Here is a 23,720-nt window from a genome sequence, read left to right on the forward strand (position 1 = left end):
GTGTGACCCAGAGGCCTGGCAGGTTGCCAGGGCCACTTACGGAGGCTGACAGCTCGTTTTAGAGATTGCATTGAGGAGAACACCCGGGTGACACCTTTTGATTGTATTAAATAACTGTAACCTTGTGAGTGGAACGAGATTTCCTTTCTGTCCCTAAACGGTGTTTAGACCGTACGTTTATGTTGTGTGCACAGATACGGCAAAGGGACGGTTTGAGGTGCGTTCCCAACAACCGGCCCTCCCTCTGCCCCCTCCGTCTCTGTCCGCCTGTCCTGCTGTAACACAAATACCACACGTGGGTGGCCTTAAAGAACAGACATTTATTTTTTCAGGGTTCAGGAAGCTGGGAGTTCGAATTCAGGGCACCGGCTCTGAGGAGCCCCGGTGGCGCAAAGGAGCCCGGTGGGGCAGTGGTTAAAGCGATCGACTGCTAACTGAAAGGTCAGCGGTTTGAGACCACCAGTGGCTCCGCAGGAGAAAGAGGTGGCCGTGTGCTTCTGTGGAGAGTTACAGCCTTGGAAACCCCGGGGGGTCGCTAGGAGTTGGAATCCACTCGATGGCGGTGGGTTTGGGTTTGGGTTTTGACTCTGGGGGGGGCCCTTTCTCATGTGTTTCAGCTTCTAGTAGCTACGGCAGTCCTCGGGGCTCCCGGGCTTGTAGATGTATCTGCCTCCGTCGTACATAATCAGAGAGCGCCCGTCTTTCCCTCGCGCTCACTGTCTCTGCGTCTAGAAAACCAGCCAAACCTGTTACCGTCAATTCCGACTCATGGCGACCCCGTGTGCTACAGAGTACCACTGAGCTCCATAGGGTTTTCTGGGCTGCAGTCTTTACAGAAGCAGATGTTTCTTCCGAGGCACCGCTGGCCGGGTTCAAACCGCCAACCTTTCGGTTAGGATCCAGGAGCACCACACAGGGACCTCTTCTGGGTCTAGCTGTTGTTGACTGCCGTTGAGTCAATTCTAACTCGTGACCACCCCATGTGACAGAGTAGAACTGCTCCGTAGGGTTTTCAGTGCTATAATCTTAATGGAAGCTGCTCTCCAGGCCTATCTTCCACAGCACCGCTGGGCGAGTTCGAACCACCAACCTTTAGGTTAGCAGCGGAGTGCAAGCCGTTCCTATGCTGCCGTTCCTGGGTCTGCACTGCTCCATACGTCACTCAGAAGTAATTAGGTTAGGACAGAGGTACACTGATGTGGCCTCATTAACATAAGGGGTCACATCCATAGGTGTAAGGGTTAGGCTTTCAACATACCTTTGCAGGGACACAGTTCAATCGGTAACACCGTCCTTCTCAGCCAACTCTTGCTGCTCATCAGCAGCGTTGGGCTCGGGCGTGTTGACAGGCATCGTTTTTCCCCAAAGGGTCACGTGTCTGTGCCTGGCCTGACCCCGGCGAGGCCTGCGTGTGGCTGAGTTGGGTGTTGAGTGTGTGGGTGTGTGCCCCACATGACCGTGACTTCTTTTGTTTTTTCCTGCCTGGCTCCGGGGTGTTGCCGAGGTGGCTGACGTGGTAGACTTTGCCTCTGCCAAGGACAGCTCTTGCTTGAACTTGTATCTCTCGTCATTTGTTCTGGGGCGCATGGGATTTCCTCCGTGACGCCGTGAATGAATGGGCCGGGCACGTGGAGCTGACGGGCGCATGTTGGTTTAGGAATATCCTATTTATCCGTGTTGCGTTCCTATGGAATCTGAACAAGTGCTTAACTCTTTACTTCACATTCTTGTCAAGTTCAGAAAAGTCTTTGTGATGTTGTATTCCAAGGATGAAGTCAGGAGGGAATAGAAACAGAGCTGACTCTCTAAAGCCCAGTTCAGGATGAACGAGGAATGGTCTCCAACCTGCACTGGCTATTAATTATTTGGCTTTATTTATTAGATGGACCCAGCGTCCCTTGGCCTCTAAGCATATTTGCAAACGCCTTCAGGGAGAAAGAAAAACAAATGGCCGCCGCCATCAGCGTCTCCAGCCTGTGATGAATAAAACCATATAATGATGTTAAGGGGAGAAGCCCAGCATGGCATCCCGTGCACATCATGAGTTTAACTCTATAACCATTACAGACAAACGCGTGGAGACACGGAATCTAATGACAGCAGTTGGTTGGTTCCGTGAAGTATTTCTTAATCTTATGTAGAAACCTGATGTGCTTGTTGGTTGCCCAGTTGGCTTGGACTCCCGGCGACCTGTTGTACAGCAGATGAAACGCTGCCCAGTCCTGCGCCAGCTTCATGACTTTGATGCGTTGATGCCAGTGTTGTGGCTGGGTGTCAGTCCGTCTCTTGGAGGCCTTCCCTCGTTTTTGCTGACCCTCCACTTTACCAAACATGTTGTCCTTTTCTAGCGTGTTATCTTTCTTGATGACGTGTCCAAAGTAAGCAAGATGAAGTCTCGCCATCCTTGCTTCTAAGGAGCGTGCTGACTGTACTGCCTCCAAGAGAGACTTGTTTGTCCTTCTGGCAGAAAGCCGATAGTGTCATTCTGTTTTATGAAGGAAAAATTAAAATATGACCCAAAGGTGCATGCTTTCTGTCCTTCCACCTGCCGTGCGCTCTGGCAAGCCTGTGACCAGCCCCAGGGAAGGCCGGGGAGAATAAAAAGAGAGATCTGATTATCTTTTTCTGAATTGTGTTGGTCGTAAACCTGGCGTATGTGCCCACGCTGCCATGCTGGTGATTTACGCCTTTCATAATTAGTCCTGCACGTGCTCACATGGTCTTGGGGACACTCGGAGAGCTACTCACCCCCACCGAGGCGCTGCCTCCCGGCTGGGAGCTGTCCCTACTCCTGGAATGCGCAGCTGCCACTGCCGTGCAGAGCACTCTGCTTCTTCCCCGCGGCTTTGCTGCTTTGGAGCCCCGCTGGACGGGAGAGCCAGGCTGGTCTCGGGTGAGGGCTGGGTGACAGGCCAAGCTTGGCCATGGGGCAGGTGTCCGGGCTGTAATACTATAGGGTCAGTGAGGTTTGGCTTTGGTGAGTTTTCACATCCATGCGTGTCAGAAAGGACACCCTGAGCTGGCTCCATGGTGCTTGCTCTTCAGCACTGAGGGCTCCAAGACCCCCACCCCTACCCCCCGCTGCTGGGCGGGGAAGTCACTGCAGTCGAGGAGGCTCTGGCTGGTCCATCTGGAAGCGACACTGATTGACTGTCCTCTGTGCATGGCCAGCTGGGCTCTGTGAGGAAACCCAAGCCCAGGGCCTCATGGGGCTCTGTGTGGTCAGCACTGCTTCATTTTTGCTGCAGCGGCAGAAACCCGGGCAGATCAGACACCATCATGTGTGTGACATGTGTGAGTACATGTGTGTATGAGGTGTTCGCATGGGTGTATGTGTGTGACACGTGTGCATGAGGTGTTTGCATGTGTGTGGCATGTGTGAGTACACACGTGTGCATGAGGTGTTTGCGTGTGTGTTGTGTGTCAATGCTTGTGTGTGTGTGTGTGGTGTGTGTGCATGTATGTGTGGAATTAATTATGGCTGCATGCCTTTGCTTTTGCTTGGAACAGCTAGCTTAGAATGCATTTCAGAAACTCCTGGAATTTTAGAGTCTAATGGAGCCTTGGAGGCTGTAGAGTCAGCCACTGTCACCACTGTTTTTTAGATCAAGAAGTTAAGAGTGTCCTGGGGCTGCTGTGACAGAGTACCACCAACTGGACAGCTTAAAATGACAGAAATGGGGGCTTTACACAACAGAAACTTATTGTCACAGCACTGGAGGCTGGGAGTCCAAAGCTGGGTGAGGGCTGTGTGGATTCCTCCCGAAGCTGAGAGAGGAACTGTCCCATGCCTCTCTCCCAGCTTCTGGGGGCTGCCAGAGATCCTTGGCATCCCTTTGCTTGTAGATGGATCCTCATGTGCTATCTTCCCCGTGTATGTCTCCCTATCATCAGAGACCACTCAGAAGGGCTTAGAACCCACCCTACTCCTGCCTGACCTCCCTAACTTTACTGATCACCTCTGCAGAGGAAGACCCGATTCCCCCAAACAAGGTCACACACACAGGTACAGGGTTAGGGCTTCAGCACGGCTCCTTGGCAGACACAGGTCAGTCCACAGTCACGCAAGCTGGAGAAGCAGCCAGGTGAGAATTTGGTCCAGGTCTTGCTGGCCCCACACAGAGCGGAGGGAGGATCACCTCTGGTGTGTGGAGGTGACTCCCTGCTGGAGGAATCTGTCTGGAGCTGAAACCTTTCCAGCATTCTAACTTGCCCTGAGCCCGCACGACGGGGGTGGGTTATGCGTTCACTCGTCTTGCCTCGCCTACATTTTTCTGGGAGCTTCTTGGGGTTCGGTCTCATTTACCTTTGTCCCCCTCCATAGCGCTGTGTGCAAGACTGTGCAGCAAGGTGCACTCAAACATGTTGCACAGATGAGGCCTAATTTGTGTGATCTATAAGGGCAAGCGTGTCGAGGATAGTTCCCTGTGAGGATGGGGTGGGCTCCGTGCTCCGTGTATCATCCTGCTCTTAGTGAGGGGGTGCTCACAGAGGAAGTGAGTTTCAGGTAAGCTTTGAACGTAGAACCTGGGCTCTCCTTGTCGGCAGGGTAGAATGTTCCAGCAGGTAGGACGATGAGCGTGAACTTGTGGACAGCGAAAAGGCTTGGATTGAACGCTGGTTGGTTCCTCCTGCCAAAGGGTCCCAGGCTTGTGTCCAAATCCCCAGAGCAGCTAAACCGACAGGTCAGAAACGGCCAGCTCCATGTTCCAACACCCATACAGGTGGGCAGCACCTGAGCCGCGGTGAACGGAAGGAGAGGCTACAGTGGGGCGGAGGGGTGCGTGGCCCCGTGGCCCCCTCGAGGTTTGTTTCTGACAAATGGAAGGGCACTGTCGGGAGGAGGAGAAAGTGAGATCTCTGGTTTGCTTGTCCTAGTTGGTCCCCCGTGATGGCAAGTTGGAGAAGTTGCCGCTGTTTGCATCCGCGGCGTAGCTGGATAACTAGCGACAGGCTTTGCTGCTTGGATCTGTTTGCACTAGAAAGCTGGTCTTTCCACAAGCCATTCTCTTGGCCATTTTGGGCTTGTCTGTGTCACGTAGAATGTGGCCCACCCAGATATGACTCAGGCGCAAGAGTTAATCTTCGTTGGTTTAAAGTCACACACGTGTGCACACACTCCCGTGACGTGTCTCTGCCACATCCTTGTTCTCTTTAGAACTCTTCTCCCCTTGTTTTCAGTTGGCTACTTCTGGGAGTGGCAGAAATGATTAAGTGCTGTGCTGCTGACCGAAAGGTTGGCAGTTTGAATCGACCCAGAGGCACGTCAGGAGGACGTCCTGGTGATCTTCTTCCGAAAGATCAGAGCTGCTGGAAACCTTATGGAGCACAGTTCTACTCTGACACGCATGGGGTCGCCATGAGTTGGCGTTGACTCACTGGCGACTGCTGCATGTATGGGTCAGCCAGTGTGTGAAGCCCTTTATGGGAAACCGCCTTGTGCTGTGGAGCGTGTTGTTGTCGTTGGTAGGTGTCGTCCAGTCAGTTCTGACTGTATGAGGTTCCCTCAGCCGTAATCTTTAGGGAAGCAGACTGCCAGGTCTGTGTACCATGGAGCCACTGAGTGAGTTCAGACTGCCAACCTTTCAGTCAGCAGCCAAGTGCTTAACTGCTGCACCAGTAGGGCTCCTTGCTGCGAAGCATAATAGAGGATAAAGAGATGCTTTCGCCTGCAGCAAGAAAGACAGTTTCGTGCAGTGGTCAGGGGCACAGCACAGCCTCGAGCAATCAATGCCTCTGGGTCTCAGTTTTCGCATCTGAGAAGTGGGTTCGCCCCCAGAGCCACGGTGGGGATCTTGTATAAACCTTTTGCGACCAATCTGCTCTGCACGTCTTGGCTCTTGTTTGATTCCCCCTCCCTGCTGTGTCTGGGCAAGGCACGGTTAGAGGGGGCAGGATCACGGGTTGACCAGTTAGCCTTGCCGAAAAACCGGAACGCTGAGGTACCTGGTGTTGTGCGGTCTGTGGCAGGCACCAGCCACCTGGCATTTCTGTCACTGCAGGGTTACAGCTGCGTGTCCCCCTGCGCCCTGAACGCCCAACCCCTGGCCATGCCTGGGAACAGGCAGAAGCTGTGTGGGTGAAGGCCTGTCTGTCGTGAGCAGGAGAGCCGCCTGTCGCAGCTGGAGTTGCCCTGAAGCCAGAGGCTTTGCAGGTCTCCGCACAGACCCATCCCGTCCAAATGGCCTCAAGACAGGCCCCATGGGCCATCCAGAGTGGCAGGTCTCCTCCCACGGTGGGCAGGTGCAGGCATTGCTTGAAATTGCACCACAGGCTCCAGGGACCAAGCTCACCGCAGCCCGGGGCAGCAGCTCAGCAGGTGTGGGGCTGCGAAGGGCTGGCTGCAAACGCAGGCTGGCTGGAGACAGGGTGATATCTGCCTCCCCACCTCAAGGCCAACCTGTAGGGGCAGCGGCTCTCTGAATGCCCCAGCCCCTTCCTTTGTCACCGAACCTTTGAAACCTGGGCTCCCAAGGTCGGGCGCTTCTCAGAGGCACAACTCTTGCCCAGGTCTCATTCTTTTAAGCAGTCCTTTTGTCTCACTGTTCAAGGAATCTTCCCAAGGGCTTAAAGAGCACCTGGTTGTCTCGGAAGGGCTGGAGGAGGGCTCACGGCCAGCTGGGGCCAAGTGTGCGCGGGGCTGCACCCACAGAGCCAGCCTCTTGATCTGGGCGGATTACGGGAGAGGAGGGGGTTGTGTCCTTCCTGGAACCTTCAGGCTGGCTTGCCAGATGACGAGTTTACAAATGGAAAAAAAAAAAAACAAAACCAAAACCCACTTGCTTCCCAAAAAGCTAAAGGAGAGAACAGTTCTGCTGCAGAGGAAAGGAAAGCCTGTGCAGACTCTGGAGCTGTCTGGGTCTTCGTGGACGTTGTAAGGGGCAAGTCGCTTATTCTTGTCAGCGCCCGCTGCCAGTGGGGAAGGAACCAGTGACGTCACTAGGGGGCGCAGGGGTGCAGATTCCGAGTGGCAGCGTCAGAGGGGGCGACACCAAAATGGCTGTCTATACAATTTATTTGCAGAAATTTATAATCTATACACATTTCCCCGTAGTTAGTGTTCACAAGAAAAACATTTTCCGTAAGCCCAGCTTCCGTGTATTAATATACCTGCGAGGCTAAATCTCTATGCTAATTTACTTTTGGAAACTTCTAATGTCCTCCAGTCACCCGTGGAGGGGGGACCCCATGAGGTACCGCACTGGGTGACACCATCCCCAGTGACTTCACTGGAACAGTGAAGAAGTGGTGGAACATTCTGGCTTCTTCAAATGTAAAGAGTGCAGCCACCGGGGGTGGTACCCGACGGTGCAGAGATGGGAAGCCGCTGAATCAGGAATGGGACAGGGAGAGGACCACCTTGGGAGGCAAGATGAACAGCCTTCGCCATTCCTGAACGTATTCCACAAACTCTTCATCATCCCCAAAGCAAATCAAAGCATCTCCCATGGGGGACAGGTGAGCAGAGCTTCCATCCCACCCCCTCGTCAGTCCCTGCGGCCTGTGCACAGATTCCCTGCCTTGTCAGGTGGGATTACCTCGAAGCTGCAGATCAATTTGGGGAGTACTGCCATCATGGGCCCCACAGGAGAAAGATGTGGCAGTCTGCCTCTGTAGAGATTTACAGCCTCGGAAACCCTCTGGGGTCGCTATGAGTCGGGATCAATTCGGCAGCAGAGGGTTTGGTTTGGGGTTTTGGCCATCTTAACAGGAGATCCTGGGTGGTGCATAATGTTAACACACTTGGCTGCTAACTGAAAGTTAGGTGGTTTGAGTCTACCCAAGGCACTTCAGAAGAAAGGCCTGGCAGCCTGCTTCTGAAAAACCAGCCTTTGAAAGCCCTATGGAGCACAGTTCTACTCTGACACGCGTGGGGCTGCCGTGAGTCGGAGTCGACTTGCCAGGAACTGGTTTGTAGTTAATGTTGTTCTGTCATGTAAATGTGCCACAATAAATTAAAACAGTCCCCTTTGGTGGGACATTAGGAATAAGACTGAGCTGAATGTTGGTGGATTTTTAAAAATGCTGTTGAAGTATAATTGACATGCGATAAACCGCACTGTTGAACGTGTACCTTGGATGAGTTCTGATGCATATCTGGACATAGATGTAGTTGTGTATACCAATATAGGAAGAAGCCCTGGTGGCACAGTTGGTAAGCACCTGGCCGCTGACTGAAAGGTTGGTGGCTTGAACCCACCCAGCAGCTCCTCGGGAAAAAGACCTGGCAATCTGCTCCTATAAAGATTACAGCCAAGAAAACCCTGTGGGGAATTCTGCTCTGTGACACGAGTCGAAATCAACTCGACAGCACCTGACAACAGCGGCACAGGTGTAGCTACACCTGTGAAAGCATCACGATGATCAAGATAATGAACATACCCATCACCCCCCAAAAGTTTCCTTATGTCCCTTTGTAATCCAGCCCCCCTTCCTGCCCTTGTCCCAGAAATGGTTTATCTGCTTTTGGTCATTATAGCTTAGTTTGCATTTTCTAGAATTTTGTGTAAGTGGAATCACTTGGTGGGTACCCTTTTTCTGTCTGGCTTCTTTCACTCAGCATAAAGATTTTGTGATGTATCCACACTGCTGTGTGTATCAGTAATCCATTGCTTGTTACTGTGATATGTGTATGTATGTACCACCATTTGGTTAGCCTTTTACCTGTTGATAAATACTGGGTTGTTTTCAGTTATTAGTTATTACAAATAAGCCTGCTATGAACATTCATTTACAAGTCTTTGTGTGTAGATATATGTTATCATTTCTCGTGGTAAATACCTAGGAGTTGAATGGGTGGATCATGTGGTAAGTGCATGTTTAACTTTTTTAAGAAACTACCAAAACGTTTTCCAAAGTGGTTGTACCACTTCACGTTCCCAGCGGCACTGTGTGTGAGTTCCAGTTCCTCCATGCCCTTGTCAACACTTGGTGTGGTTAATTTCAGCTATTCTAATCGGTGTGTAGGAGTATCTCCTTGTGGTTTTAATTTGCATTTCCCTGATCACTCATGGTGCTGAGCGTCTTGCTGTGTAACTTTTTGAGTCTGGCTTCTTTCACTTAACATAATACATTTGAGATTTATCCAGTAGTTCATCCTTTTTATTGCTGAGTCGTATCCCAGTGAGGACTAAGGTGCGCCTGACCCAAGCCATGGTGTTTTCAATCGCCTCATACGCGTGCAAAAGCTAGATAATGAATTGTTGTTATTGTTAGATGCCGTCAAGTCGGTTCCGACTTATAGCAACCTTGTGTACAACAGAACGAAACACTGCCCGGTCCTGCGCCATCCTCACAATTGTTGTTATGCTTGAGCCCATTGTTGCAGCCACTGTGTCAATCCATCTTGTTGAGGGTCCACCTGTTTTTCACTGACCCTGTACTTTACCAAGCATTATGTCCTTCTCCAGGGATTGATCCCTCCTGACAACATGTCCAAAGTATGTGAGATGTAGTCTCACCATCCTTGCTTCTGAGGAGAATTCTGGTTGTACTTCTTCCAGGACAGATCTGTTCATTCTTCTCGCAGTTCATGGTATATTCAAGATTCTTCGCCAGCACCACAGTTTAAGGGTGTCAGTTCTTCTTCGCTCTTCCTTATTTATTGTCCAGCTTTTGCATGCATATGATTCAATTGAGAATACTATGGCTTGGGTCAGGTGCACCTTAGTCCTCAAAGTGCTTTTCAACACCTTAAAGAGGTCTTTTCCAGCAGATTTGCCCAATGCAATGAGTCCTTTGATTTCTTGACTGCTGCTTCCATGGGTGTTGATTGTGGATCCAAGGAAAATGAAATCCTTGACAACTTCAATCTTCCCTCCGTTTATCATAATGTTGCTTATTGGTCCAGTTGTGAGGATTTTTGTTTTATGTTGAGGTGTAAAGGCTGTAGTCTTTGATCAGTAAGTGCTTCAAGTCCTCTTCCTTTTCAGCAAGCAAGGTTGTGTCATCTTCATAACACAGGTTGTTAATGAGTCTTCCTCCATCCTGATGTGATGTTCTTCTTCGTATAGTCCAGCCTCTTGAGTTATTTGCTCAGCATACAGATTGAATAAGTATAGTGAAAAGATACAACCCTGATGGCACACCTTTTCCTATTTTAAACCATGTAGTATCCCTGTGTTCTGTTTGAAGGACTTCCTCTTGGTCTATGTACCGGTTCCGCATGGACACAATATAGTGTTCTCGAATTCCCATTCTTCTCAGTGTTATCCATAATTTGTTACGAGCCACACAGTTGAATGCCTTTTCGTATTCACAGCAATCCATGGTATATTTCATACTCTTCACCAATAGCACAATTCAAATGCATCAAGTCTTCTGTCTTCTTTTTTCATTGTTGAGCTTTCACATGCATATGAGGCAACTGGAAAGACCTTGGCTTGGGTCAGGCACACCTTAGCCATCAAAGTGACATCTTTGCTTACAGTTTTAGGTTTTGCATGTAGGTCTGTAATCCACATTGAGTTAATTTTTGTGTACTGCATGAAGAAAGGATTGATGTTAATTTTTTTCAGATAGACATCCAGTTGGTCCAACACCATTTGTTGAAAAGCTATCTTTTCTCCATTGAATTGTCTTCGTACTTTTGTCAAAAATCAATTGATCATGTTTGTGTAGGTCTATTTCTGGACTCTCTATCCTGTTCCCTTGATCTAAAAGTCTATCTTTTTGCCCATACCAAACTGTAGCTTTGTGATAAGTCTTAAAATCAGATAGGTCCGTCAACTTTGTACTTCCTTTTCATAATCGTTTTGGTTGTTCTAGGTCTTTTGCATTTCCATATAAATTTTAGAGTCAACTTGTTAATTTCTACCGAAAAGAAGCCTGCTGGAATCTTGATTGGGATTGTGTTGAATCTGTAGATCAGTTTGGCAACACTGCCAAGATCTTCACGATGTTGAGCTTTCCGTGTGTGGACATGATATATCTCTCCATTATTTAGGTCTTCTTTAATTTTTTGCAACAGTGTTTTTTATTTTTCAATGTAGAGGTCTTTAATATCTTTTGTTAGACTTATTCCTAAGTATTTTATGTGGTTTTTTTTTTTTTTGCCTACTGTAAATAGAATTTTTAAATTTCATTTTCTACTTGTTTCTTCTAGTGTTTAAGAAGATAATTTTTCTACATTAACGTTTATCCGGCAATCTTGCTAATTTTCCTTATTAGCGCTATAGTATTTTTGTAGATTCCATGGGATTTTTCATGTAAAGAATCGTATCGTCTGCAAATAGGAACCATTTTACTTCTGCTTTTCTGATCTTTATGCCTTTTGTTTCTTTCCCGTGTCTTATGCAAGGGCTGGAGCACGCAGGGCGACATGGAAGAGAGGTGGTGAAAGCAGCTATCCTCACCTTGTTCCTGAGCTTAACCAGGTGCCGTCAAGTCGACCCTGACTCACGGCGACACCGTGTGTGTCGGTAGAACAGTGCTCCATAGGGCTTTCAATGGCTGACTTTTCAGAAGTAGATCACCAGGCCTTTCTTGTGAGGCACCTCTGGGTGGACTCGACCCTCTAACCTTTTGGTTAGCAGCCGAGTGCACTCTTTTGCACCACCTAAGGTCTCTGTTCCTGATTTTAGGGGAAACAATCCAGCCTTTTACCACTAAGTATGATGTTAACTGTAGCGTTTTTGCAGGTACCCTTTGTCAGTTTGAGGAGATTCCCTTCTGGTCCTGCTTGGCTGACAGGTGCTTTTTCGGCATCTGTACATGCATGTGTTTTTGTGGTTACCGCTGTACTTTCTTAGTATTATTTCCTAGAAATGCAAGGAAAGGGTCAAATGCATAAACATTTTTAAGCCTTTTGCGACCTATTTCCCAATTGCATTCAGAGGAATTTGGCCAGTTTACAGCCTTACCAGCTATGCAAAAGTGTGTTTCCCCAAACCCTTGCCTACACTAGATAGTGTAATTTTTTAAATTATTGCCAGTTTTATGGACCTTTCCTCCAAATTTTCCCCTTGTTTCAATTTGCATTTATTTCAATAGACTTGAGATTAAATTTTTATTGGTTATTTGTATTTTTTTTTTTCCTCTAGTGAATTAGTTATTTTGTTTTCTTTCTTTCTTGTCTTTTTGCTGTTTTTCTGTTGGGCATTCTTTTTTTTTTTTTTTTTTTTTTTTTTTTTTGCTTATTTTGGTTTGATTTATATACTTTTTTACATCGTAAAGATATCAGTCCTTATATGTATTTCCCAGTTTGTTCTTTGGCCTTTTTTTTTTTTTTTAATGGTTTTAAAATATGCTTTTAGAAGATAAATCGGGAAGCGAAGAGCAGACAGGACGATGGATCAGCTGGAGGTTCTGTAGGAGGTTATTGCAGAAACCTGCAGGCGGGTAACAAGCTCAGGCCACGGCTTGGGACACAGGACTGGAGAGGAAGATGTTGGTGCCAGAAATTGTAGCGATGGGCCTAACAGGTGTGGGCAGGCCGGAAGGGAGAAGGTAGCTATGCCTGGAGATTTGGGCCTGGGGGCCTGCAACGATGGTGGGCCTGTTATCAAAAATAAGGAGGAAGCACAGCATTCAGGAGACCAGAAGCGGAGACCAGACATGATGAGGTTGGTTTGGACCCTCTTAAGATGAAGAGAAAGAGCCTGGTGGCACAACGGCTGTTAACTGAAAGGTTGGTGGTTCAAACCCGCCCAGCGACTCTGACCTAGCAACCTGCTCCTGTAAAGATTACAGCCAAGAAGACCTTATGGGGTAATTCTGCTGTGTCACATGGGGTCGCTATGAGTCAGAATCGACTCGACAGCACCTAACCAACAACAACAAGATAGAGAGGTAGTCCCTGGGTGGTGCAAATGGTTAATGTGCTCGGCCGTTAACCATAAGATTGGCTGTTTGAGTCCACCCAGACATACCTTGGAAGAAAGACCTGGCAACCTACTTCCAAAAAACTAGCCACTGAAAACCTTATGGAGCACAGTTCTACTCTGACACACATGAGTTTGCCCTGAGTTGAAACTGACTTGATGGCAACTAGCTTTAGCAAAGCTGGAGAGACAGCAGGGGGCCAGTGCTCCGGGCATTTGGAAATAGTGGGTGCACACCTGGGGAGATGGGCTGGCCTGGGGGACACTTGTTCCCATCCTCACGGGACTTTAGACCACTGAGTGGACAGTGTCCACTCCCCTGCCAGAGACCCTCTCATTTCTAGAACCTAGAGGCCGTCAACTTGTGTTCAGCTGGTTCATCAGGCTCAGGATGAAGAAAAGCACCAACACATTTAAAGATCTGGATATTTAAAAAGCTGTTCAAATCTGGCCCCAAGGTTCCTTTGACCTTGAGAACCACAATTCAGTAAGTTTAGGGGTTTCTTCCAACCCCCTCTAGCTCTCTCTGAAAACAGACGCTTCCTGTCTGTGTCTGTTAATTATTGCTGAGTAACAGGTGACCCTAAATTCTGCACCTTGGAATGATCACCTTTTACTTGCTCGTGGTTCTTCAGCTTGAGCTAGGCACATTGTTGCTGTTGAGCTGCCATTGAGTTGACCTCAGACTCATGGCAACCCCATGCACAATGGCGTAAAACGCTGCCCGGTCCTGCGCCAGCCGCATGATGGTTGCAGATCTGTCCCTTGTGATCCATAGGGCTTTCGTTGGCTGATTTTCAGAAGTAGATCACCAGGCCTTTCTTCCTCTACCATCTTAGTTGGAAGCTCCACTGAAACCTGTTCCGCATCATAGCAACACGCAAGCCTCCACGGACAGACGGGTGGTAGCTGTGCACGAGGTGCATTGGTTGGGAGTCGAACCCAGGTCTCCTGCATGGAAGTCGAGAATTCTACCTCTGAACTCCCTGTTCTGCTGGTTTCTCCTGGGTTTACTCAGGTGGCTGCAGCCGTCTGGAGGCTCAGCTGGGGAAGAAGGTCTGAAATGGCCTCTATTTGCATGTTTTGGGGCCTTGATGCAGCTGTCAGCTAGGTCTCCCACTCCGTGGTCTCTTGTCGTTACACGGAGGCAGGAGGGTCCCAGGACGAGAAGAAGGCAGAGCTGCAAGGCTTCTCGAGGCCCTGGCTCCAGAACTCACATAACGTCACCGTGGCCACATTCTGTGGTCAGAGCGTTGCCAGGGCCCCCAGGGTGGGGAAACGGGTGACATGCTTTTTTTTTTTTTAAACAGTATATTTTCTTGTTTGACTTTTTAAAAATACACATAAATAGTAACCTGTAGATATGTTTCTGCAACTTTTTCACTCACCATTGTTTTTATAATTTTTTATTTGTTGTTGTTGTTGAGACGATCCACAGCAGAGCATACACCAGTTCAGTAGTTCTACATGTACAATTCAGTGACATCGATTACTTTCTTCAAGTCGTGCAACCGTTCTCAGCCTCCTTTTCTGAGTTGTTCGTCCCCCATTAACACAAACTCACTGCCCCTAAGCTTCCTATCTAACCTTTCTAATTGCTGTTGCCAATTTGATTTCGTATACCAAAACCAAACCCATTGCCGTCGAGTCGATTCCGGCTCATAGCGACCCTATAGGACAGAGTAGAACTGCCCCCTAGGGTTTCCAAGGAGGGGCTGGTGACCTTTCTTGTTAGCAGCCCAGCTCTTAACCCCTGCGCCCCCAAGGCTCCTGATCCCGTATAGATAGATCTTAAAAGAGTACAACCTCAAGGCGGACATGCTTTACTAGTTAAGATAAACTACTGTTCTGTTTTAAGAAGGCCGCAGCGGGTAACAGGCCCCACTCTTGATGGGATGAGCAAAGAACCTGAGGCCGCTTAGATCATGACCGTGATCTGACGTCGCGTAGGTTTCTAGGTGGACAGGGCAACCCCTCCGTTGCGCTGGAGAACCGCTGGTTTCTCTTTTTTGTTTCTGGTTTTTGCATTTTGGTGATTCTCAGAAAATGACCAAAGCTAAAAAATGCTACATTTCCTAAAGCTGACTGTCTGCGCGTTTTATTTGTAAAACACGCTTAACTTTCCAGCAAGTCAGGAGTTACCGCCGGAATGGACCGTCCTTTCCATTTTAATGTACCGCACATACTAATTTTATGAACAGATCAGATTACATGCAGCACATATTAGTATTCTTAAAACCAGATTACTCTGCACGTGTAATGAGATAGTAAAAACTAAAAACTGTACATATTTCAAATTTTCCCCAGATTTTATTTCTTTTAAAAGTTTTTTTCCTATGACTTCAAAGTTCCCAGGCATATTTCATTTCCATTCCAACCACGAGTTTTAAATGACTCTGTGTTCCACGACAGGCCGGTGCTGGGGGGTGGGGATAAAGAAGCAAAAAGATCCAGCCCCCAATCCCGTGGCGCCCACGGGGAAACAGACATAGTCCTAGATAACCGTGCAGGGTGGTATCTGCTGTAACCAGCTGCCTTTGAGTCATTTCTAACTCGTGACCACCCCATGTGTGTCAGAGTAGAACTATGCTCCATACGGTTCTCAAGGGCTGATCTTTGGGAGGTAGATTGCCAGGCCTTTCTTCTGAGGCACCTCTGGGTGGATTTGAACAGGCAACCTTTTGGTTAGCAGCCAAGTGCTTGACCATTTGCACCACCCAGGGATGTCAGCATCTGCTGTGACGTGGACCCTAAATAAACGGAAAGCTGAGCTTCCATCAACTTTGCTCAGCCTTGAACCTGTGAAACCCCAGCTGAAGCTCCTGAGCATAGTGTCTTGAATGAATGAATTAAGTAATTAATGTAAATAATTCGCCCCTGAGGAAATGAGTTATAAAATGGGTTAAACGGAGCCCTGGTGGTGCAATGGTTAAGTGCTCTGCTGCTAACCAAAAGGTTGGCAGTTGGAACCCACTCGACGGCTCCACAGAAGAAAGACTGGCAGTCTGCTCCCATCAAGATTAAACCAACAAACCAAACCCCTTGCCGTAGAGTTGATTCCAACTCATAGCAACCCTATAGGACAGAGTAGAACTGCCCCATAGGGTTTCCAAAGAGTGCCTGGTGGATTCAAACTACTAACCTTTTGGTTAGCAACTGTAGCTCTTAACCACTGTGCCACCAGGGTTTCCCCGTCAAGATTACAGACTAGGAAACCCTGTGGAGAATCTACTCTGTCCCATGGGGTCACTAGGAGTAGGGAGGTGACTGGATGGCATCTAACAACAGTGACAACGAGAGTTCTGCCTGGAGGCAGGTTGCTTCGGAAAGGTGTGGGTGGCCCCTTCCCAGGCCACAGTTGTGGAGCTTTGCTCTTACAATCTGGTTTCAAGACGAAGAGTGCTGTGCAGGGCATGGAGCTTGTGCTGGGAGCAGTGTGGTGGCGGGGGTGGGGGCAGAGTCGGACAGTGACACCGCCTTTGGGCAACCCTCTGCAACCGGGCTTAGAGGCAAGTGGACGGGCTGGCCCTGAGCCCGCTGAGCTCGTGCTTCCCCCACGAGGCGGCCTCATTGTTCAATAAGCAGATTATACATTGCGGCGTGAAGTGGCATGGTGGGGGGCTGTCTTCAGACCTGCTGCCCGCCTTGTTTTGCAGACAATGACTTCCTGGTGCCACCCAGTCAGGGTCCACTCCGGAAGACAGCCAGTCCTTCCGCCTTTCTGGTCTCTGTTGGCTGTGGGACCACCATCACATGCCCCATCTACCCACCGCCCTCTCCAGCCGTCTGTTTTCACCTGAGTGTGTGTCCTGGGGGAGTCCCTGGTGGTGCAAATGGTTAAGCACTCAGCTGCTCACCAAAAGGTTGGAGGTTGGAGTCCAACCAGAGGTGCCTTGGAAGAAAGGCCTGGCGATCTACTTCCCCCAAACCGGCCACTGATAACCCTATGGAGCACAGTCCTACTCTGACACACATGGCGTCACCACCACGAGGTAGAGTCTGAGTTAGAGTCGACTCCACGGCAACTGATATGTTCCTGGGGGAGCCCGGGGCCCCACAGAACTGGAGAACTGGCACTGCTTGCCTCTCAGACAGGTGGGGGAGAACAGCCGCACACCACACACCAGGTCTGGTATGTTCTAGAACAAACAAAGGGTCTAGAAAGGTCCATCATTCTCTTTGAGGAAGTTCCACGTGAGGAAGGACTGAGCTCGAACCATCCAAAATAGCTTCCTTTCGAGATTGGAACCTAACTGAGGACGAGGTGCCTCTGGCGTAAGCGCCTCCGACACGTTTCCTCTGTGCGCTCCATTGGGAGCAGAAGTGCCGGCGGCTCCCGCGTAGGAGGCTGGGATCGGTCGAGGACAGAGACCTGCCTTTTGGTTCGATCCTATTTTGTCATGCGTTCTTTAGATGTCGCTAGTAAGTCTCAAGAGGTGGGACTTAACCTGTCGTGTGGCTGAATCCATGTAATAAAGTGTTTTGCAGTTGGGGGTGTAAACAAATTCATGAATTAAAAAACTGGAATAAACAGGGTCGTATTGCCAAACCGCGGACTTCCAGGCAGTGAAATATGCCAGCAAGAGCGTGGGCCACAAAGCCAGTCAGCTGGGATCCAGTTCCAGCTCTGCCACCTGTTAGCTATGTGACCTTGGGCAAGTTATTAACCTCTCTGGGCCTCTGTTTCCTCTTCTGTACAATGGGAGTAATAACACTATCATTTCGTGGGCGTATTTGTGAGGATTATATGCAGTTAAAGCACGTGAAAAGTGGCTAACACAGGTCCATGCTAAGTGTTCAATCAATGTTCATAATTATTATTAATAGTACTAATAACCCAGGGTTTCCTTACAGAACCATAGTCTGAACCAATACATTTTTTTAATAATTTATTTTCTTTTTGTTGTTGTTGAGAATATACACAGCAGAACATACACCAATTCAATAGCTTCTGCATGTACAATTCAGTGACATTGATTACATTCTTCCAGTTGTACAACCATTCTCACCTCCTTTTCCGAGTTGTTCCTCCCCCATTAACATAAACTCACTGCCTCCTAAGGTTCCTATCTAACCTTTCGAGTTGCTGTTGTCAGTTTGATCCCATATGGACAGATCGGAAAAGAGCACCGTGCTCAAGGCAGACATTCTTTAGTAGTTAAGCTAAACTATTGTTCGGTTTTGAGAAGACGTCAGGGGATATTTTTGGTTTAAGGTGTAAAGATGATCTCAGGGCAGTCGTTTCAGGGCTTCATCCAGCCTCCATGGCTCCACTGAATCAAGAATTTTTCAGTGAAGCCCTTTAAACCCAAACGGAAGCCCCGTGTTGTCTAAAATGATCAGGAAACAGTTACTGTGCTGAGCACTTTGTAGTCACTTGTTCTACACAAAGCCTTGTGCTTTTTTTTTTTTAATTATTGTGCTTTAAGTGAAAGTGTACAACTTAAGTTAGTCTCTCATACAAAAATTTGTACATGTATTGTTATGTGACCCTAGTTGGTCTCCCTATACTGTGACAGCACACTCCTCCTTCCCACCCCGGATTTCCCGTGTCCATTCAGCCACCTCCTGACCCGCTCTGCCTTCTCATCTCACCTCCAGACAGGAGCTGCCCATTTAGTCTCATGTATCTACTTGAGCTAAGAAGCACACTCTTCACGAGTATCATTTTATGTCCCATAGTCCAGTCTAATCTTTGTCTGAAGAGTTGGCCTCAGGAATGGTTTTAGTTTTGGCCTAACAGAGAGTCTGGGGGCCATGTCTTCCGAGCTCCCTCCAGTCTCAACCAAGCCATTAAGTCTGGTCTTTTACTAGAAGTTGAGTTCTGCACCCCACTTTTCTCCTGCTCCATCAGGGGCTCTCTGTTGTGTTCCCTGTCAGGGCGGCCATTGGTCGTAGTCGGGCACCATCTAGTTCTTCTGGACTCAGGACAAAGCCTTGTTCTTGTCCTCACTATAATGAGGAAACAAAGTCTCAGAGAGGCTCAGTAACTTGCCCAAGGCCATACAGCAAGGATCAGCGTGACCTCTTCTGTCATGACTACAACTCACTGCCTCTGTTGAACTGAAATAGAATTGGATCATGAAGATACTTTTCTATCCAGATCACAGTGTGAGTGCACTTGACCTGCAATGGGATTCTTACCTGCACCCAGCAGGTGTCTGTCGAGGCTGTCCGACCACGCCTTTGTAAATGTGTGTGTTAAGCTCAGCGTGTGTTAAAACGAGTCCCTGGTTTCCCCCTGGCTCTCCCCACCCCTCGCCCCCGTGGCTGGCATGCAGAGAAATGTGTGACCACCCCATGACCTGTTCCACCAGCTCCCCGTCCAGCGCCGACACCAGCCTGCATTTCCCCGAGAGCAACGGGCTCCTGCCTCCGGCGCGCTGGGAGGAGCCGCAGCGGGGCTGTGCGCTGGAGCAGACCTGCGGTGTCTTCCGCGTGGACCTGGGGCACATGCGCTCCCTCCGCCTTTTCTTCAGGTCAGGACCCTCGGCCACTCCCGAAGGAAGCTGGCCTGTTGTCAGTGTGCCCGGGCGGGTGGGCAGGGCTGGGGCTCAGTTCCAATTCCTGGTGTGGATGCAGGGTGCTGGCTGGCCCCCTCATCACCAACACTGCCTCACTGTGGTGTCCACAATCCTGGGGTCTGGTCTAGCCACCTGCCTTCAGGGTGATGAGAGCCAACTGGACTTGGGGAAGAGACCTAACAGGCAGCTTCAGAGAGGGCTGGGGACCGCGGCTTTGTGGATCAAGGCCCCCTTTCTTCACCACAGGGGATCATGCCTAGTTTCCTGCCTAGCGTTCTCGCTGTCGGCTGCTGTGGAGTCAACCCCCGGCTCATGCTGACCTCGTGCACAACAGAATGACACGCTGCCTGGTCCCGCACCATCCCCATGATTGGTTGTGGATCGGCCTGTTGCGATCTATAGGGTTTTCTCTGGCCGATTTTCAGAAGTAGATTGCCAGGCCTTTCTTCCTAGTCTGTCTCAGTCTGGAAGCTCCGCTGAAACCTGTTCAGCATCACAGCAACATGCAAGCCGCCACTGACAGGCGGGGCGCGGGGCGGGGGTTGGCTGCGCATGAGGTGCGTTGGCCAGGAACCAAACCCAGGTCTCCCCCGTGGAAGGCGAGGATTCTACCACTGACCCACCATGCCTCACATAACCAGTTGCTGTGGAATTGTCTCTGACTCATGGAAACCCCATGGGTGTCAGAGTAGAACTGTGCTCCATGGGGTATTCAGTGGCTGATTTTTCGGAAGTAGACTACCAGGCCTTTCTTCCAAGGTGCTTCCAAGGAGCTTCTGACCTTTCAGGGAACAGCGGAGCTGGTTAACCGCTTGCATCACCCAGGTGCTGTTCTAACATACGCGGGGTCTCCACAAGTCAGAATCGACTCGATTGGAACTGGTTCCTGCTGAATAGCCCCATGGAATCCCTCTTCTTTATATACTCAAGATGGCCCCATCTCTGCCCAAGAAAGCACCTGTGTTTAGGGGCTGGAGGCTCGACGCTGGGGGCGGGGGGCCCCAGGTCCAGAGCCACGGCCCAGGCACTGCTGGCTGTTTAGCAGATTTTCTGGAGCGTTCTCCCAGAGTGCCCTTGGGCATGATGGAGGCCGTCCCTCCAGGAGGTCCTCTTGGATGCACTGTGAGCCAGCACCCCCCACCTTGTCTCCTGGGCTGAATACCAGTCCCACCCAAGGCCGGCCAACACCCAGCATTCACTCTGGGTCTCCCAGAGAGAAGGGGCCCATGAGGGGGAGGGTCACTCAGCAGGTCTCCGGGGAGGACCCACAGGAGGGAACCAAGCCCTGCTTCCCAGCAGCAGCCCCCCAAGCGGGGCTACTTTGCCTCCTTAGCAAAGGGGCGATGGCATTTGCTTCCGGCGTCATTCTGTGTGCCTCCCGCCCACAGCCCACCTCCCTGGGGCTTCCCGTTCCTGCCTCTGCTCACACTCGGAAATAAACCATGTTTGCCTGTTCATCGTGCTCTGTCTCCCTGTGCCCTCAGCGATGAGGCCTGCAGCAGCGGCCAGCTGGTGGTGGCCAGCCGCGAGAGCCAGTACAAGATCTTCCATTTCCACCACGGCGGCCTGGACAAGCTGGCGGACGTGTTCCAGCAGTGGAAATACTGCACCGAGACGCATCTCAAGGACCAGGTAGCCCCGCGGACCGATGGGTGGACACTGCCCTGGGGGTGGAGAGTCCTCGCCCCCTGCTGCTGGCCACAGGGTGAGGGAGGAAGGCTGAGACCCTCCTGTCCCCTCTTCCCAGGCTGGGGCTGCAGTCTGGGTGCCCAGGGGCTCCTAGGGGGTAACCTGGGGTCGTGGGGGGCTGGCAGAGCAGCAGCTTTGGATCTGAAAAGGGTCCCCAGGACCTTTTGCAAAGTCTCTGCTGGGCACTTGAGAGTCATGTTTTGACAAGGCCTCCTGCCATATTTTGCTCAATCTACATACAAATGTGGTAAGAGCTCTTTAATTATCTGTTTAAGATACAGTATGTGCTTATTAGAACCGGGGCTGACTTTCAAATTCCCTTCCTTCCCACCGAACCCCCCCACTGCTCGCCCTTATTACAATAGCGTGGTTCTCTCCTCCCCACCTCCCCACGGAACAACCTTTGATTTCTGAATTAAATGTCAGCCGCTGTTGCGCCCGCGTCGTGACTGCCCCCGCGGAGAGGGCCCGACAGGCTGGCTCCCCGCACGGAACAGCGCGCCCTTTGTATGTGGCCGATCACATGTAATTTATCGCCGGCCTCCTGGCCAAGGGGAGGCGGACCCCACCAGACATGAATCCCGCTTTTGCGGCTGGGGTCGGAGTGGGGGGCAGTGGTCCCGGCAAGGGGAGCTGGGTTTGGAGATGAAGGTATTTTCATTTTAATTACATCCAATTACACTTGCCAGCGAGGCGTTTGCGGGCATTGAGGTCGCTCTTCCCTCCTTTCAGAAGGGGGCTTTTCAGCCCTGGGAAAAGCGGTGCTGGCACGGGCAGCCGCGTGTTCGAGACGCCAATTGTCCCCGGTTGTCCTCCTGTCCAGCAGGTTGCCGATGAGAAGACCTGCATGCGGTTCTCCATCCGGCGTCCCAAGCTACCCTCGTCTGAGACCCACCCAGAGGAGGACCTGCACAAGCGAGTGGACGTGGCGGCCTGGCTCGGCCACCTCAACGAGCTGGGCCAGGTGGAGGAGGAGTACAAGCTTCGCAAGGTAGGGCTGCCCGGCGCCCACCTGGGAGACACCCACCTGGGAGACCGGAGCTCCAGGGATGGGGGGGCGGGGCCGGCTGCCACCCCCCGAACCACGGGCCACCTCCTCGGGAGGGCCCTGTTCCCCTGTGTGAGGTGCTGTGAACACACCCCTGGTAAGCAATCAAAGCTGCTGGGTTAAAACAAAAAGCTAAGAGAGTTTGGGGGACCCGGTGTCAGCCTGCATAGAAGGGGCTGCGGTGAAACGCAGCAATTCCAAGATCAGGGATTAGGCCGCGACGTGAGAACCACAAGTTAATCTGAACGCCACCCCGGGGGGGTTATTGACATTGAAATGAGCCGGGTCTGTGGCTCGGCTGGGAATGGAGGGCCGGCCCTTTCCCCTTCTAAACATGTGCAAATTGCCGCCATCTGAATCAAGGCATCAGCTGTCAGCAGATCGAACCAAAGCCACCACGACACCCATCTCGGGGGCTGGGGGGTCTTTGAGCTGCCCTGGTTTACCCCCTCCCCAACGTCTGCCGCTTCCTGCAGGCCATTTTCTTTGGCGGCATTGATGTGTCAATCCGGGGGGAGGTCTGGCCCTTCCTGCTGCGCTATTACAGCCCCGAGTCCACGTCGGAGGAGCGGGAGGCGCTGCGGGTGCAGAAACGAAAGCAGTACTTGGAGATCCAGCAGAAACGGTAAGGCCAGCCCTCACTTCCCGCCGTCCCACACCGAGGCCCTCCCCACTGACCACAATGGAAATGTCATTTGAAAAGTTAATTTGCGGTGCAGTTCAGCATCGATAATATGTTTCATGACCCATGGTTTCTTTGGAAGATGGGTCTCCCAGGAACGGGAGCGATGGGGCTGGTAAGTGCAGCCATTACCCCAGCTCTCCTGCCTCCAGATGCAGGTCTTTAGCTCCCATGTCAGGGTACTGGACTTGTTCTTCATTCACTGAGCACGGGGGTGGGGGCACAGCCTGCAGGGGGCGTCCTGGAGCTTCCCCACTCGTGGGCTGCGGTCAGACCTCCTCTCGGGGAGCCGTGACCTGTGGGACACCCTGGGGTACACAGCATCCACCCGTCAGGGACTCTGGGGAGACACGAGCAGCAGCATCCCAGTTCCCATCCTGGGCCTGGGCGCACAGGGAAGGCCCGTCCCTGGAGTGATTGTGCCCGCTGAGGCTGTGTGCCTGTCACTGACGCCGTGTGCCTGCTCACTGACGCCGTGTGCCTGCTCACTGACGCCGTGCGCCTGCTCACTGACGCCGTGTGCCTGCTTATGCTGTGTGCCTGCTCACTGACGCCGCGCGCCTGCTCACTGACGCCGTGTGCCTGTCACTGATGCCATGTGCCTGGTCACTGATGCCGTGTGCCTGGTCACTGACGCCGCACGCCTGCTCACTGACGCCGTGTGCCTCCTGACGCCGTGTGCCTGCTCACTGACGCCGTGTGCCTGGTCACTGACGCCATGGGCCTGCTGACGCTGTGTGCTCACTGATGCCGTGTGCCTGGTCACTGACACCGTGTGCCTGCTGAAGCTATGTGCTTGCTGACGCTGTGTGCCTGGTCACTGACGCCGTGTGCGTGCTTGCTGATGCCGTGTGCCTGCTCGCTGACGCTGTGTGCCTGCTGATTCCGTGTGCCTGCTGACGCCGTGTGCCTGCTCGCTGACGCTGTGTGCCTGCTGACGCTGTGTGCCTGCTGAT

General features: G+C 51.0%; 1 protein-coding gene across 1 annotated transcript in view; it reads left to right on the forward strand.

Moving 5' to 3' along the window:
- Positions 1–23,720, forward strand: part of TBC1D16 (TBC1 domain family member 16) — a 73,026-nt gene that overhangs the window by 39,555 nt on the left and 9,751 nt on the right. Inside the window, exons 3-6 of the mRNA XM_004374367.2 lie at positions 19,139–19,300; positions 20,830–20,977; positions 21,861–22,025; positions 22,559–22,707. Coding sequence (XP_004374424.1) covers positions 19,139–19,300; positions 20,830–20,977; positions 21,861–22,025; positions 22,559–22,707 — 624 coding nt within the window. The remainder of the gene's footprint in view (positions 1–19,138; positions 19,301–20,829; positions 20,978–21,860; positions 22,026–22,558; positions 22,708–23,720) is intronic.

Source organism: Trichechus manatus, unplaced genomic scaffold (assembly GCF_000243295.1).
Source record: "Trichechus manatus latirostris isolate Lorelei unplaced genomic scaffold, TriManLat1.0 scaffold00028, whole genome shotgun sequence".
NCBI classification, from domain to species: domain Eukaryota; kingdom Metazoa; phylum Chordata; class Mammalia; order Sirenia; family Trichechidae; genus Trichechus; species Trichechus manatus.